Source organism: Colius striatus, chromosome 18 (genome assembly GCF_028858725.1).
Source record: "Colius striatus isolate bColStr4 chromosome 18, bColStr4.1.hap1, whole genome shotgun sequence".
Lineage (NCBI taxonomy): Eukaryota > Metazoa > Chordata > Aves > Coliiformes > Coliidae > Colius > Colius striatus.
The window spans coordinates 7,394,626-7,411,497 of record NC_084776.1 but is presented as its reverse complement, the minus strand read 5'-3'; the positions used below and the strand labels follow the sequence as shown (position 1 = coordinate 7,411,497).

The 16,872-nt window shown below is 42.1% G+C and overlaps 1 protein-coding gene across 6 annotated transcripts in view; it reads right to left on the bottom strand.

Annotated features, from left to right (window-relative positions):
• Positions 1–16,872, bottom strand: part of UNK (unk zinc finger) — a 43,145-nt gene that overhangs the window by 16,414 nt on the left and 9,859 nt on the right. For all 6 annotated transcript variants that reach the window (XM_062010557.1, XM_062010561.1, XM_062010562.1 and 3 more), the window contains exons 2-8: positions 7,567–7,776; positions 5,792–5,968; positions 5,252–5,382; positions 4,988–5,123; positions 3,357–3,474; positions 2,300–2,384; positions 342–484 (exon numbers count right to left, since the gene is read on the bottom strand). In XM_062010557.1, coding sequence (XP_061866541.1) covers positions 342–484; positions 2,300–2,384; positions 3,357–3,474; positions 4,988–5,123; positions 5,252–5,382; positions 5,792–5,968; positions 7,567–7,776 — 1,000 coding nt within the window. The remainder of the gene's footprint in view (positions 1–341; positions 485–2,299; positions 2,385–3,356; positions 3,475–4,987; positions 5,124–5,251; positions 5,383–5,791; positions 5,969–7,566; positions 7,777–16,872) is intronic.

The window sequence follows — 16,872 nt, the reverse complement described above, 5'->3', positions numbered from 1 at the left end:
GCACTTGGAAGCTAAGCCCAATATGTGCCTCCAGACAGGAAGGAGTTGGACTTCATGTGTGTATGTATTCCACTTTCCTGAAAGTAGATCAACAAACTCTGCACAGAAAGGAAAGCTTAGAAGTTTTATAGATGAGAGGACAATACTAGAGCCACTGAGTTGTATGTTCCAAACAAATAGATCCCTCTAAAAAGTGTGGAGCCAAGATGTAAAAGAACACCACCATATCCTTTGGGCTTCTGGATACTTAAGGTTTCTCTTCTTGGGAGAAAGAAGCCCAGTGACTCAGAGAAACCCAGACTCATTAGATATGGAGAAGGCTTCCCCACAGTGCTACATACATTGCTAAGGTCTGGGGCATGTGGACTGGAAGGGCTGACTGGAACAGAATCACCAGCTGCTGACGGCATATACATCACAGGGCCTGTCTGTGTTGGGCTAGACACAGCTGAGGACTGCTGTAAATCTTCATTGAGTGCAGGCTCTGGAAGAAATAAAAACACATGGAACATTAGTCAAAGCTGTACAACTGCAACAGAGCATAAGACATTTATGAACAATAATACCTGGGTATTCTTTAGAGAAGAAATACTCCACAAGCACCTATTTATAAGTACAGAAGCAAGAAGAACCCTTATCTGGCAAGTGGCTACTACTTATCCAATGTTCCTTACATTATTACTGCCATCACTTGTACACTGTGCTGCTCTCTAGTCCATTAATGCTGCTCCAAAATTATCCTCCCTTCATGGACTGTATGTTATTCATTCAGCTGTCTTGAACTAAGCAGAGCTGCCTTCATTGCTAGGCACAAAGTTGATGGGTGCATTAGAATTAGTTGAGGGAGGTACTTTTCCATCTGTGCTCAATACAAACCACTACCAAAAAAAGTAACTCACAGAGAAAGACACACACAAAAAGAAAAGTGTCATTGCCTTGGAAAGTGAGATGCATCTACAACTCAGCATTTTTAAAGAAAAAAACTACATAACTGACACTATGTATCACAGTACCTTAAGCACTGGTTTCAACACATTTCTTGCTAATAATTAACAAAACTCATGTTAAAAGCAAATATAATAAGTAGAATTCTGTTATTTTAATTGCATTAGACCCTCAGTGTTCATCATGCTGAGAAAGGACTAAAAGATAAAATTCTGTAAGACAGCACAGGTTGGAATGACCCAAGTGCCACAACAGTGTTACTCTGGCTTTAAAGTATAGCACTGAGTGCAGTAATCTAGTTGGGAATAAAGCATCTCCCTACACAGAAATACTATGTTCTACACAAGGGAGCCTGCCAAACACTGTTCCTTCCTCAGTATTTCATTTTCTCTTAAGCTTGCTGGATCACTCTGTGTAGTTGCACTAATGTGTTTTGGGCCATCATAGCCCACAGCTCTAGCTATAATTAATGCTTGTCAACAAGGCTTCCTATAAAAAGCACTCCATAACCTGTAGAGATTTACTCTCACCATTCCCTGACAAAGGCAGCAATTACTAATTCCACCATTTACAAAAGACAATCAGATACCAAAGAGATTTGCTCAAGGCCATGTAGTGAGTCAGTATCAGAGCCAATTCTTCAACTTCTGAGTAACCTGCTCTAATTGTTGCACATTCAACAGTGAGAAGGGAGCGCAGAAACTGAGTAGGAGTTACAGGATCAGCTAACTATTTACCTCTAAATGTTAGTACCTACCTGAATACAGAGCTCCCACAACCAAAACAGCATCACTAGTTTACAGATGAAGGAAGTGAGGATTGAAATAATGCCCTATAAATCAGGGAGTTATTGAGAAAAGAGGATTTGAGGAAAAGCAGACAAAAAAGCTGCGTATTTTTCTTCTCCAGCCTGACTTAAAGATTAAACTCTAGGCAAAACTTCCTAAGTAGTGTTTAATTTTTATAACAGATCAATACATGAACTATAATTAGCAATTTTATCCTCAGCTTTTTAAAATACACTAGGTACAGTTCATTCACATACAGAAGAAAAGCAGCTTTCTCTGTTTCCATCCTCCTAAACAGACATGTAGAGAACTGAACAAGTGAGGGGGAACAGAGGGAGATACTTCAAGAGACAGTGCAGCAAGAGCTAAGGGCTGAGTCCTACCAACTACCTCCTGCCTTCAGCTCTGCCAACACCTCCCACACTAGCACAGTTTTACAGGAATTATCAAAGTTAATACTTTGCTTTTGAAAATCCTTCACAGAAGCTCTGTATTTTAAACTATTTTGGACAGAAGCTCTCCATAGCTCAAATATCCATGAGGGATGAGAGAAGCAGCCCACGTACGTTCTACATGTGCAAAGGCACAGAAGGGTCCTCGGGGACAGCTGCCAGACTGCTGCATATCATTGCATTTGGTGGATTTGTAGATCTAAGGATGGAAAACAAAACAAAGAAAAAAACCAGACATGAACAGGAAAAAAACCCAATGACCAGCAGCCCAGGTACAAAAGTACCACAGAGAGACTCAACAGCAAGATAGAACACAGATAAAAGGGGCAAAGACTAGCAGAGTTGAGTGTGACCGTTTCAGTGCATTGCTTCAAAGAGAGGAAAACCCACTATAGTTACAGAAACACCGAAACATGCCCATCACAGCTAGAGCTCACCCAAAGATCAACCCATCACACGTCAGCTCACCCAAAGGCCACCACTTGCCATAAAGTATCTCAGCCTCACTGGAAGCTCCATTGATATTACAAATGGTAAAAGGTAGGAAACAGCTGACAGATGACAGCACAGAGAGCTACAGCCACATGTTTGCAAGGAAAATAACAAACCGTTGACAATGACTGTAGGAAATGGGTTATTCCCCTTCCCCCCAGTTTGACCGGCGGTGACAATGGTTACTTTGCCGATACAGGCCCATCAAAGCTTTTCAACACTGTAACATGAAGCAGACTAGGACAAGGTCTTAATTACACTTTCTGTAAGGACACTGGAATGCTCTGGGCATGCTCACAAGTAAAAGCCTGGTGGCTTTTAGCCTCAGCTCATTAGAGTCTATGGTTTCAACCAAGAGGTTTTCCTCAAGGAGACAGATGCTGTATGCTCACTTGCACATCCACATCATGCTTTCACAAGGACCCCCATACATGAGACTGCTCTTACACTTGAGTTTTCCCCTACTTTTCTTACCTCCTTCCATACAGCCTACCTAACAAAAAGGCACCCCTGTCAAACAGCTGAATTTCAGCTTACTTCCAACATGCAGTTTTCTGTATCCCAGGACACTGCAAGCAGCCCACATACTCTCCCAGCTGGCACATTAATTTACTTCATAAGACTGGAATGCTTTTGCTCTTCCAGTCAGCTACCCAACAGAGTGAGCAGATCACTGTACCTCTGGATGGAATTGCTGTTCTGTGCGAGTGTGGCAGTACTGACATGAGTCTCCATTTTCACACTTACTGGGATCTCCCCACTCATCTCCATGTTTCACGCTGGGACATGGCGAAGATCTGTGTAAAAAAGGTAGCAGGAGAATGTATCAGACTCACAAGTGTGCTTCAAGCTTTGCTTCCTCAATCAGGAGGCAGGTTTGGCTGCACATCCTCAGCTGCACAATCTGTTTGGCTGGCTGCTGCTTCCCCAGCCCCCACCCTGCTGCTATAGCACCTTCTTCTTCTTCCAGTTTCCCAATGAAAGAAACATGGCTTAGCTCTCCATCTGAAACCAAATACAACCTGAACCAACACAACTTAACAATATTAGCAGCTGATGTGATTAGTGTCAGAGATGCTGGGTCTGGCTTCTGTTTTGGAACTGTACATTCATAGAAAGCTAATAAGTTAATTGGCTAATCCTAAAACACATAATACCCTTACTGTGGTATGTTTCCAGGGTTATATTATGGCCATGTGGAAAAGAGGTTGAGTCAAGCCACTGGGGAAAAGGCAAGCCCATTTTCTTTCTCCCAACCAGGAACAGTCCTATTTCCCAGGTCTGAATGTTTGCCGTGACCTACTTCCTCTGCTCTTTATGCTGTTAACCATTCCCTCAAAGAACACCAGAGGGAAGCAGATAGCAGCAGCAGATGCCTGCGTGAAAGGCAGCCACATCAGCTGGGGGTGGGGAAAGCAACACAGAAGTGAATGGAGATCGGGAGGGGAGTAGCTTTCACCTCTTCCCTTCCCAAAGGGCCCCAGCAGGGGCAGAAAGCACATGGCTGCTGCCTGAAGACTGGCTTAGTGTTTCTGTTTCTCCCGAAAGTGTTGGGATTAATATTCCTTTAAGGTTTTATTTATTTCTTTATTTTAATATGAGATTTCAGTGTCGATTCAAAGATTTCTGTGAATGTTAGGGGTGGGAAGTGAGAAAACATCCATGGCGTTTTCTCTCCTGGCTTTCTGGTCTGCTCTTATGCTTTTCAAAAAGGAACTAAGGAAAAGCCCCACTGAGACCACAACAAAAGCTCTGTTGTGTTGGAGGAAATGAGGGCCTATAACTCGGATAAAATCCGTTTGGGGAGACGCAGCATGTTGAAAAATTCAGCGACAGCTGAGTGCTGAGAACACCCTGGTGCCTCAAAAGCTCAGTCCAGCTCAGGACTGGTCCCACCTTGCCTCCTGATCCCCAGGCACACACAACAAGCAGTTGGATGATTCTGAATCCTTTACCATGAAAACACTGCTGTGTGAGTTTGTTTCTAGATGGGGATTAAAACTTCCTTTTGTTTTCTTTTTCCTGCACTGCTTTCTAAAGTGGGAAGCCAGACACAGGCTCTGTTTGCCATTAAACGAGAGCTGTAACATGATTTAACAACAGTCAGTTGCTAGAAATACTGGTTCTTATACACAGCAAAACTCCTGGTTTAATTTGTTATCCCATCTCAGTGGCAGAAATAACAGTCCATCACATCTGTCACTACAGGTCTTGGAGACACCTAACAGACAAAATCCCAGATCCTTCATTACAGACTTCTACTACACCTCACTACACAGCTGGGAAACAGAATATCCAGGACCATGTTACCTGTATTTGTGTTTTCTTGGGCTTCTTCTTCTGTCTTTGCTATTGTGGTAGTAGGGACACGCATAACCCTGGCGACAGAGGCGAGGGGGTTTCTTACATTGCTCTGTCTTATAATTTCCCAAAACATATGTTGTATCTGCAAAAGGAACAATCAGTTAGTGGGAGATGGCCATGATCTATATTTACAATACAAAAGCTTTTGATAGAAGCAGGCACTCCACAAACACCAGTTTCCCAGCCCCACAGACCCTAAGTGACACTCACCTTGCCACCTTGGCTCCTCACTGAGTATTTTCTCTATCATAGCATGGCTAGCAGCAACTGCAGACTGACCCTCTATGCCACCTTCTGATGTAGTCTGACCATTCTGCAAAGCCTCCATCGCCTGAAGCTCCCTTCATGGACAGATTTAAATGAACATACTCAGCAGATGAAGAGACAGATAAATATATATAAAAACTGACATATTGGAGCATGGAAACAGTTCCTAAGTTGGAGCATTTTAGTTTAACAGCAACTGTAATACAATCCCTGAGATTATAGGAAGATATATAGATGCATTATTTTGACCCACTTCCCATCACACTCCAAACCACAGCACAAGTAGTTTAATGATGTGCTCCCATCACGCATTTTGAGCATCCTCCCCAGAGATTTTGTAGATTTGCCTTATTAGGAAGAGGTATATCATCATCACTCCAACACTAAGCATTTCACACTGAAGTAGTACTGTCCTTCAACCATCTGGCTTTCCATTTAGGTACAGAAGTTGCCTTTTCATAGAGAGCCCCATCCCCTACTAACCTGATGTCATACACCGGAGAGCGTAGGTCATGGGGCCCATGAGCAAACGCGCAGTGGACGCCGTTCTTTGTGCAGTTTCCCTTGGAGTCTGTCTCATGAATGCAGATTCCAGTTTTGTAGTAGCGTAAGTGATACCTCCTCTCTGTGTCTCCAGTAGTTCTATGCAAGAAGGGACATCTGAAGTACGGAAAAAGAGGAAGAACAGACAGCATTGAGTCACACAAGTGATGGGCTCAGCACCAGCAGTAGTCATATTGCTGCCAAGGGATGCTGCAGTTGACAACACTTTTGCTAACTGTGCCCCTTCTCTTATGCTACGTCTTCCAACACTACAAAGAACCCCTAAGCCTATCACCACACAGTATGTAATAGTTTCCCTCCCTCAAAAAAATAGATTATTAAGCCAACAGCAGCTTATTGTTCTAGTCTAGTGATTGCCAGGGCAAGGACACTGTCAAGGCGTTCTGATACACAGCCGTGATTGAAGGGACATCACATGGCACATACCATTTCCTCAGCAGCCCAAATAGACTTTGTGCTGTTAAGGTTTCCTGCTGATGTACTCCTACAGGGCTGCAATAGTCTATCTATAGCCAGATGTATCCTTCATACAGAGCATGGGACAAGAAAGGAGATTTACAACACTACCATTTTAACTTATGTTTTGTTTCTCCTCTTAGGCAGGAAGAGAACAGTTAATGAGAGATAAAATAAATGACAAGATGGAATAGGTAAAGATATCACAGCATCAAGCTAAAAATATGAATCACCAAAGAAGACAGATATGGCAACAGTTTCATTCACTGAGTTTGAGCCAGATATGAACCAGGGATCTAGAAGCCAAATCCTCCACATATCCTATTTACAGTCCCTTACAGTGTTCTTCCAGCAAGGAAGAAATGATTGCAACTCAGGCTTCAGGCTGGGGGACTGCTCCATTCTGCTGCAGCCACAAGATCTTTACTTAATGTGGTGAAAAAATACTGTTTTCTCAATAAATAGCATTTTTCTGTGTGTTTATACTGGCACCGTGAGAAGGAACTGAAATTCCATCTTTCTATAGCATCTCTATACAAACCACTCCCTATATCTGACCACAGTTTGGCTACACTATTTATTCTTCCAGATCTGTCACGTGGCTGAAGTTATATTACTGGGTTAACCTTTTAATTGCTGGAGGCTGCCACCTGCACAGCAGAAACACTCACATCTCTGCTCCAGTTAAACTTACCACAGTCACAGGGAGAGAAAACCCAATAAAACAAACTCTTCCCCATGTTGCTTTATTCCAGGTACCTGGCAATGCTCTATTGGCCTCTTAAATGTTCAGAAAGACAAAATAAACTGGGAAGTAACTGATAGGACTTAAAAAGCTGTGGATAGATAATTCAGGGGGACAGAGAAGAGGACAAAGATCCTCCTCTTTCTTCAAAACATTAAAAACTAAGTTGCCCTGCTAGTGAGTTATTATTTGACATCCAGGGACTTATGGGAACAGTCTTTTTGAGCCCATTTGTCAGCAAGCTGGTTTTTAACTCACCTCAACTTTGCTGCAGATGCCAAATGAACAATGCAAGAGTCAAATTCCCACCAAAGTCACCCCGACATCCTCTCTGCTTGCTGTTATAGTTTTTACATCTGCTCTCACATTACAGCAGATACAAAGCTGCTTTTACTGCTGACTTGCCACATCTCTACGAGAACTGGCTGGAATCATCACCTGGACTGATCCCAAAAGCCTAATGCCTGAAAAGCAGGGTGCAGTCTTTACTTACTCATCTCCTTCTGGGCAGATTCCTGTGGTCTCGTCATACTTGGTACAGTAAATGTCAGGGCTGTAGTTGAATGTACCATCCCGGCGGCGGATTGATCTGCGACGACGCTGGTTGACAAAGTGCCAGTGGAAGCAAGTGTAGGGCCGGTGCTGAGTGCACTTGTGCTGCACAAAAAGAGGACACTGCTCCGTGCGGAACTCCTTCAGGTAACTGCAGGCAGAAATCCAGCAGCAGGTTAGGACCAGAACGCTGGTCAGAGGCAATAACCAATCACCCTACAGAGTCCAGGCCAAACTGAGCTACATCCATCACTGACATTTGCTGTCCTTCCCACACCCTCCCCTGCTTTTGCTCTCAGTAAGAGGCTGGAAGCCACTGGTTGTCTGTAAGTGGAAGATATCAGTTACCAGGCCAGTTAACACAAACAGGAATAGCTGAAAACACTTTCTATTGTATCCTTTTGAGGAGGCTTTTCATGAGCTTAGAAGACATTTTGTGAGAAAACAGAACTCTTAAGTACCTTTCTATCTATTTCTATCTCTAAATCCAAGACCTATCTAGACAAAAAGGGGTTTCCTTCCTATATGGTCAGTTAAAAAAAATCCAAACCAATCCAAACAAATAAAATACACTTCCCTGTAGCCATATTTAAAGCTTCAAGTTACTGAGAGAGAAATATTTATAAAAGACTCTTTCATGCTTTGTCCTCCTGGTTTAACTCAGCTTCTTCTGTACATTGTCAACTATGGAACGAAAATGAATCAATTTCTTGTGAATTCAGGTCTCGGTCTTGAAAAGTGGGATAACCATCCTCAAACTGCTGCATGTTTATGCTGCTTTAAGTCTAATATGGAATTCTCTGAAAGTACGTGTCTTCTTTTATCCTGAGAACTAAAGAAGTCACAAGCTTTTATTTGTGACACTAATGACAGTCTCTAAACCCAGATTGTAGAGGATTACAAAATGGTTTAGATCAACATAATGATCTGACTGTGATCTGTGTGTAGGTGCTTACAAAATCCACGCTGCCTGAAACCTACTAGCTGCCCTGTATTTACAGGGAACACACCAACAGTTTGAGTAGCTCAGACCTGAATCCACCAGATTCAGTCTCGGACACATCTGCAAGAACACCACAGAAGGCCCAGAGTGTTCTGGTCTCTTACATTTAGAGGTCAGTTTAAAGAGTGAGCAACAAAATTTGTTGGTCAAAAAGAAAGTGCTTGTATTTTACTGGAAGCAACAGAGTGATTTACCAGCAGATACACACTCATTTAAACCCTCTCTGTACTTCAAGGCAACAAAAGGGAGTACAGGAATTTGTCAAGTATTCATTCCCATATCAGATGATCTTTCCATCATGTTTCTAAGTAAATGGAAAGACGTCTGATGCCCAGAGATGTATTTACAGATAATACCATCATGTGGGAGTCACTCTGAAAGCAACAGCTGTAAATAAAGCCTCCTTTCCTCTTTACCCCTGCCTGAAGACAAAGCCTCAGGAAAACACACAAAGTGAACCCAAGTGGTCTTATTTGTTTGCTATGAAGAGAGAATATCCTTGGCAAGAGCTTCCCTACATTGGATTTTGCAAGCATGAAAGGATAAAAGCTCTTCCTCCTCATCTCATTCCAAATACTTGAGACCTGCAGGTTCCACAGCTTCAGCACCAAGCCCATCTGTCCCCTGCAATCCAGGGTGACTGGAACAGCATCTGCATTAGGGCCCCAAGGCTTCACATCAAAAAAAAAAGAAGCAGCATGCAAGAAACGGGTCTGCTTAGAGCAGGTGAGTGCTACCAACATCACTTTGTTCCTTTTAAAAAGCCAGCTCCATCCAAACAGAATGCTGCAATAAAATGAATCCATTCTTGAAAAGCTTTCTAGGCTGTTGGATCAAGTACAGTTACAAAAGGAGGAATTCCACAGATTGCTTTCTCTTATCAGTGCACTAATAAGGCTTGGAACAAAAGTGACTGTAACAACATTTAGGTTACAAAGTGAATTAAGTAAACTTAAGCAGCATGATACTTCCACTGCTGTCCATAGATACTACAGTCACCAACCAGTCCCTTCCACCTGTACATCTCCTTGTGTACACCTCAGAGTAGATTTATGAGATTTATGTTACTCCATATTACAGATGGGCAAACTGCAAACCAGCTGGCTACATGCCCTGGACAGCATCATACAGCAATCAGAGCCAGTGACAGAAACCAAGAGCATTTAAACTCCTCTGTCTTCACTGAAGTGAGTTCTGGGCTTAATGTGAACAAGAGCATCTTGAATCTTTTCAGTGCTCTGGAAACTATGAGGAGATTACGAGGTCTACATAACCCAGGTATTAAGCACAGCACTCCAGACTTGTACTGATAGGCTTTGTATGAAACACTTGTAAAACTGAGGATTCAACAACTGTGTGACCAACTGAGTTGAAACAGCTTCTCTTTAGCAGAAGAGTTTAAAAACATACACACTGACTAGAGATTTGAGTCTCTGGAGTGTCAATTGTTGCTGAAGAACATTTGAAAATTAATTGCATTTCATGATTGGCTAAACTCCCTGGAGAAACATTTATTATCATGTAAATGAGGAATAATTACATAAGTAAATGGTTCACCTGAAAAGTGTTTAACACCTAACTCGGTTCATCAGAAACTCATTGTTTAATGCTGTCTATTAAATAAACGATCTCTCTTAATTTCAAAGCAAGTCCTGCAAACAGGTACCATTGAGCTCCACATTAACTGTGCACATCACCTCTGCAATAGAGCCACCAGAGGAAAAGGAGAGTTGTCACATTAACTCAGTCATTTCAAGCCTTTCAATCACTGCTTTCACTTCTTTCTTTTTTTCCAAGTCACTACAACGTTTTAAATCACTCTCCTTTACAATAGGCTCAATGCTAGATTGCCTTATAGCCCTATATTTCCTTGATCCATAAAGTGAGTTTTGGCTCCTCTGGGAGAACATGGACCACTCAACCAGCCACTTTGTATTAGAATATATGAAAGGCATCTAAACCACACGTGTTTTGGGAACACAGAAAGGATACACAGACCACACTATCACACTGTGATGTCTCACAAAGCGGAAAGCTATTAATATTTCAGTAGCCTCTTTGCAAAGGCTCTAGACAAAAAGGCAGAAAACACTGTCATGACAGATGCTTCTGGTGTCAGTGGACTCTATAATCTTTTTTTTTTCCCAGAACAGCTGAGAAAAGGAATTTCTGAACAACCCTTGAAACTGAAAACACGTCGGTAACTGGTTCAGGTTTTGCAGCATGTCAGCCAAGCGCTGTGTCTGTAACAGGAAGAGGAAATCCAGCAATGATAGCTTGCATTTCTCAGCTCCTTTCCAAAGATCTCAGGAAACTCTGCAGCCCCAACATGAGGAGCAGAAGAATTATTACCCACCTTTTACACAGGAGTTACTTTTATATTTAGCTTTAAAAAATAAACCCAATGTGCAACTAACCAGTTCCGTGTTGATCTGCTTCACACACACTTTCCTGTGTACCTGGGTATATGGCACATTTTGAAACCCACATAACCTTTTTTAGAAGTGGAAAGCACATAGTACAGGCTTCTTCTGATACTACATCAACATCAACAGTGACATCCCAATTCCTGGAGGAAATGTTATCATTTATGAGTCCTACTAAACAAATACAAATGCAATTCTAAACAAACAGAGCAAGACTGGCCAGAACAATGCAGATCAAAGTCCTCAAGCTGAACTGAACTTGCTGCTGAAGACGATGGATGTTATGGGAAATGAAAGCATCTTTCACTAAGGAGAGGAGAGCTCTTAGACTCCCAGAGACCCACAGGAGTAAGTATCAGTATTAGCATTTACAGGAGTAAAGTATTAGAAAAAATCCCAATGCTACTTTGCTGTGATTCCACTTCCTATGGGGTGGAATTCTGCAAGAACTTACACTAGTGGAGGAACTGTTAACTGTCTTTAACTGCCAGTAGCAGCTCCACTCTCCAGGGCAGGGCAGCAAGTGTCTCTAACCACAGCTAGTAATTGCAGCTAATTCCTGCTCTGCCCTGGAGGAACTGATTGGCAACCTGCTCTGGGAGCTACAAGGAAAAAAACAGGTGAATGAGGTGAGAGAAAAAACCCACCACAAACTGTACTTCCAACCACCACTACCAAAAAACTCAGATCTAGAAAGAGGAAAGGAGGGGAGGAAAAAAAAACCAAGAAGAAACTCTCACCTAGAGGCTTAATTTTTAAATTCAGCCACTGCAGCCCTGTCCTGTGACATTCATTGCCTGCTGCTGCACAGATCTCTTGCTTTGCTGCAGCTTTACTAGTTTGGCTTTGTTCACCCCCGGTGCACTCGAGCAGCTCAGTATGAGAGGATACCTGCAGCCGTACTGCGTTCCAGGGCTGCACACCTCCTGCCAAACTTGACGTAAGTCACGCTTGCAGTGGTGTGAGCTCAATTCAGGAAAATGTGCTGGTAATGCATGAAGACAGCTGAGCTCTAAATTCCTCATTTAAAGCCTTACCCAAAGCTCCCTGAAATCACTGGAAGACGAACAATGATGCCAAGACAAAAGTCTCCGCTTTGTAAGGAGGGATCAGGAAGATGGGAGAGACAAACAATACCAAGGAGTGTGGAAATGAAAGGATTAAACCCAACTCTTCCAAACCTCTTGTTGCTCTCATAATGCAAAGCCAGGCTCTCCTTTGCTTCTGACACCCCCCTGGGTTATTTGAAATCTTTACATAGGCCCTAAGACTGAGCTCCTGTCCTTTGCAGCCCTCCTTGCTCCTCCCAGTCAATCCTCTCTCTGTCAAAGTTCATCTCAGGCCCAAAGAGAGTGTGAAGGCTCATAAACAGCATCTGAATCTTCTGCAGCAGTACACCACCAGAGAGAAAGCCATTAGATAATTGTTTGGCTAATCTAGGCTAGGACACTGCCTGTAAATGTAGGACAATAGTGAGACCTAACACCACTGTCATCTAGATTTCACATACAGGGGGGTGTGTGTTTACACCCATGAAACTATGCTACAGCACTCTTAGTAAAAGCCCACGTGAAGTGATTGGTACCAGTGCTGCTTATTTGGTGTTACATCAGCATAGACTATGGACATCTTTTACACAGCTGGGCAGGTCCATGCTCAAAGCACTGTCTGCAGTCAGTGGGGCTCCATCTCTGCAGCTGCTCCTTGGTCACAAGAAACTAACCCAGAGATAGTAGCCCCAGCCATGCTCTGGTTGTGGACACTTCACTTTATTATTAGCACTAATATTAAGAATTACAAGGCTGTATAAAGATGCTTGCTACAAACCACTGTCCAAAAGAGCCCACGGAGGCAAATCTAACCAGGAAATCCATCAAGAGTTTTAAACCAAGGCTTAAATTCTTGATAAGATTTCAGATATTAGGAAGAAAACTCTCTCCTGCCTTTCCCATTTATTTTAGTCCTGTCTGCCTTCTCTCAGCACAAGACACGCTGTAGAAGCCAGTTTCATCAGCACAGAAGTACATGGGAATGTTGGTGACTTTGTCTGGCTGTTTTTTATAGTGGTGTCCTGCTGTTACAGACACAACTGCATGAGGCCTTAGATTTCCAAGTTTCAGGTAGTCCCAGTTCACCTCACTTGTAGGCAGGCATTCTTCCTGAAAAATGCAGTCTGAATGACAGAGGTCATTGCTCTCAGTTAGTATCAGCTTTCTTTCACTGGAGGCTCCCATTTGCACCAATCTGTCCAGACAGCACGGAGGATAAATTTTCCTAACTCAGTTTAGGCACAAAAAACCCTCAAAAACAACAACAAATCACCAGCTTAGCTTTAAAGTTTAAAATTGTGTTTTGAGCTATCACAGACAAAATTATCTGAAGTAAACCCAGGTGTGCTTACTTTACAGACTGCCTGCAAAGAAGGCAGCATTGCAAAACCCAGGGGAAAACATCTAACTGTAGATATACATGTTTCCAATTCAATAACGCTTATCTATTGAAAATGTTTTCTAAACTGCCATTTTCCTTCTTAAGCTCAAAGAGTCATCCCAACACAAGAGGAAGAGAGCTGTCCATATTTAATCATCTCTCTAAATTCATTTCACCCTCATAAAATTTTATTGCAAAAGATGATATCAGACACACTTTAAGTAAGAAATCCATGACTCAATTATTTTCTTTTACTGAACTGTGGTATTCCAATTGAAATGAGTCAGTGGTGCATGACAGAATCTACTTATTCCAACAGGATACTCAATAAAAATCCTACTAATCCACCTTTCAGTTAACATATCATTACTGATACAGAAAACTCATGATATGCAGCTCTGACATTGCTCAGGAGTTTTTGCTCTTAGGGCAAAAAAGATATTTCAGAATAAGAGGGGGGAAAAAGGAAAAGAGAAAAGAAGGATTTAAGAGGAGATCTCATTAATATTTACAAATATCTAAATGGTGGGTGTCAGGAGGTTGGGGCAGCACTTTTTTCTGTTGTATCTAGTGATAGGACAAGGGGTAATGGAAAGAAGCTGGAACACAAAAAGTTTAAGGAAAAACTATTTTACTGCGAGAGTGAGAGAGCCCTGGCCCAGGCTGCCCAGGGAGGGTGTGGAGGCTCCTTCTCTGGAGGTCTTCAAAACCCACCTGGACACATTCCTGTGTGACTTGATCTAGGTGGGACCTACTTTAGGGGTTGGACTGGGTGATCTCTAAAGGTCCCTTCCAACTCCCACCATTCCATGGTTCTATGATAGCATTGTTCCAAAACAATTCAGAGAATGGGTTTGATACCAGCATTGATGCCATGACATCTTATGAAATGCTGGCATTGCAATGCCAGGCAAGCTTCCTGGCAGGGAACATAACCTTCAACTCTACATGTTTCTTGGGATTTGGGAGGAAAAAAAAGGGACACAAACAGTCTAGCTTCATAGGAGTTGTAGTTCATCATTCCCAGAGGTGGGCACAAGGCAATCAAATCCCATAATCAACAGCTGCAGACTACCAGCAGCCTGGTTTACAGCCTGCCTAAACCTCTGCAAGGAAATGTTTAGCATCCTTCTACTAAGAGCAGTAGTTAAGACGAGTCTGTTTCAATAAATAATATTTTTACTTACTGGCAGATGTAATTTAATATTGAAACAGAGCCTTGGACAAATCACTGCTGAATGTCAAACAATAACAAACACTTGCAGTAGTAAACTTGAAGGTTTTCATCATGCTTTCAGTAAATGTTCTGATCCGGTTTTACCAGGAATCTCTATCAATCACTGGGGCTCACCATTATTGGATATTTCTCCTTTTTTTCCATATTTAATGGTACTTTTGTAAATAACCTCACAGACCTGACCAAAGCCTCACACTTCACACCAAGGCTTGTTGATATGCCATGCATTGCCTCACCCAAAATGCAAGCATCTCTCTTTCAGTACATCTCACCAACCATCCATCTATCTGCCTTTCCATACTCTCAATAGCCAGGTGCAGTTCTGTAAACCTTGAAAAGATTAGAAAGCATTTAAATCTCAAAGAAAAAAATATATGGATCACTTTATAAAAACAAAAGGCTGACTGTGAATGTGAGGAAGGAGAAAAGGATGAAGAAAAAGTTTCAGTAAGCTCACATCTGTCAAGAAGATAGACTTCACATGCCTCAGTGTTTTCTTTATCACCTAAATAAATTGAACCATCAACTGGAAAAAGGTCACACAGCAGACAGCACTGTGTAATTTTAAAGCTGTTAGATTTCCCCTTCTCCATTAGAGCTTGACAATAATGTCAGTCTGAGGGCAAATAAAGAAAGTAGAGTTGGAGGGACTTATTACAGATGCATGGAGTTGGGCTTGTTTGGTCGTGGAGGGGTGGTTTTTTTGTTTTTGGAGCTCATATAACTCATTGTGTACCTTAATGCTCAGAAGGACAACTGCTTGCATCCATAGCCCATGGCTCCTCCACTTCCTACTTGACAAATAGGCAGGCAACACTCATGTTTCCCTTTTTCTAGGCATCAGATCGATTTAGCAAGTAAAGCTGAGCTGGACCCTCCCAAATGAATGCTAAAGGATAGTAGGTACTGCAGAAGCTAAAATACAAACTGCTAGATTAGAGAAAAACCAAGGATAACACACCACGAATACAACAGTCACATTCAGCAGTAACCTGATCAACTCTCTGGATTTCAAAGGAGATCATGGGGTGGACAATAACGCACCTAATTCAATTCAGCCATGAGGAAAGAACTAACTACTGCCAATGCTTCATAGATAAGAACTCAAACTGAGCAACTGCAGAAGTTCATGCTAAAAATAACATGTGTTGGCAACTACCAGAAACAATCAGGATACTTTTCAATTAAAAGAAAAATGTCAGACACAAACATTTGTGTCTTGTCTACACTGAAAAACTAAGGAAAAACAAAGAGAGACACTACAGCATGGTGCCAGCTCATTGTGGGAAGACAGCCTTGCACCAGTTTCAGGCAAAAACACTGTTTGGTTTCCAGAGCAAAAACGGCTTTCTTTTGAGAGGGATACCATGTTGTACTTAGCTAGTACCTCAGCAACACTTCATCTTGATGAGAGAAGAAAATCAAGGCTTTCAACTAGGAATTAACTGAATAAAATGAACATGTATTATATTTGTAAAGAGCTAAGACATGATTACAATTGTGTTCCAGCCTGTGGTGGCAGGGGACAGAGGTGCTTGTTCAGACCTCCCTCAAGCTGTGCATCCCTTGGGCTTGGCCTACATCGACTTGTGTCATTCAAACCCAACAAAGAAAACAATATCAGTTATTTTTTTTTGTCAGTGTGCTCTCTTTGAAAGGCATAAACTTCTTGCCTCAGTGGACCATGAAATACAGTAAAATCCATTTCAAAAACAAGTGTTTGTTTGCACAGAGATTTCACCTTTTTAATTAAAACAATCCAAGCAGAGGCACATGCAAACCTTTAACTGCACTGCACTTCAGAGATGTTTCCTTAAAAGCCATTCAGCAAGACCTAGAACTCTGCATAAAGCCCTCAGTTTACATTTACCTTTCCTTGAGTTTGAGCTCTTTCCCCCTCCCTAAATTAGTTGGCCATGAATATGTATTACATGACCTCAAAATTAACTAAGCATTTAGACAGTTCAGGCGATGTTTTCAAAACACAGCCAATTTCTTTCCAAGTTGAAATGACATATTTTCAAGTTGACACTGTTAGTTTATGCAAACAACACAGCTGTGTCTAAAGTACACCTCCCTGTTTTCAAACACACATCACCCCCAGTTGAGACAGCCTTCATCACTCAATGGCTTGGTTCGTGCTCTACAAAC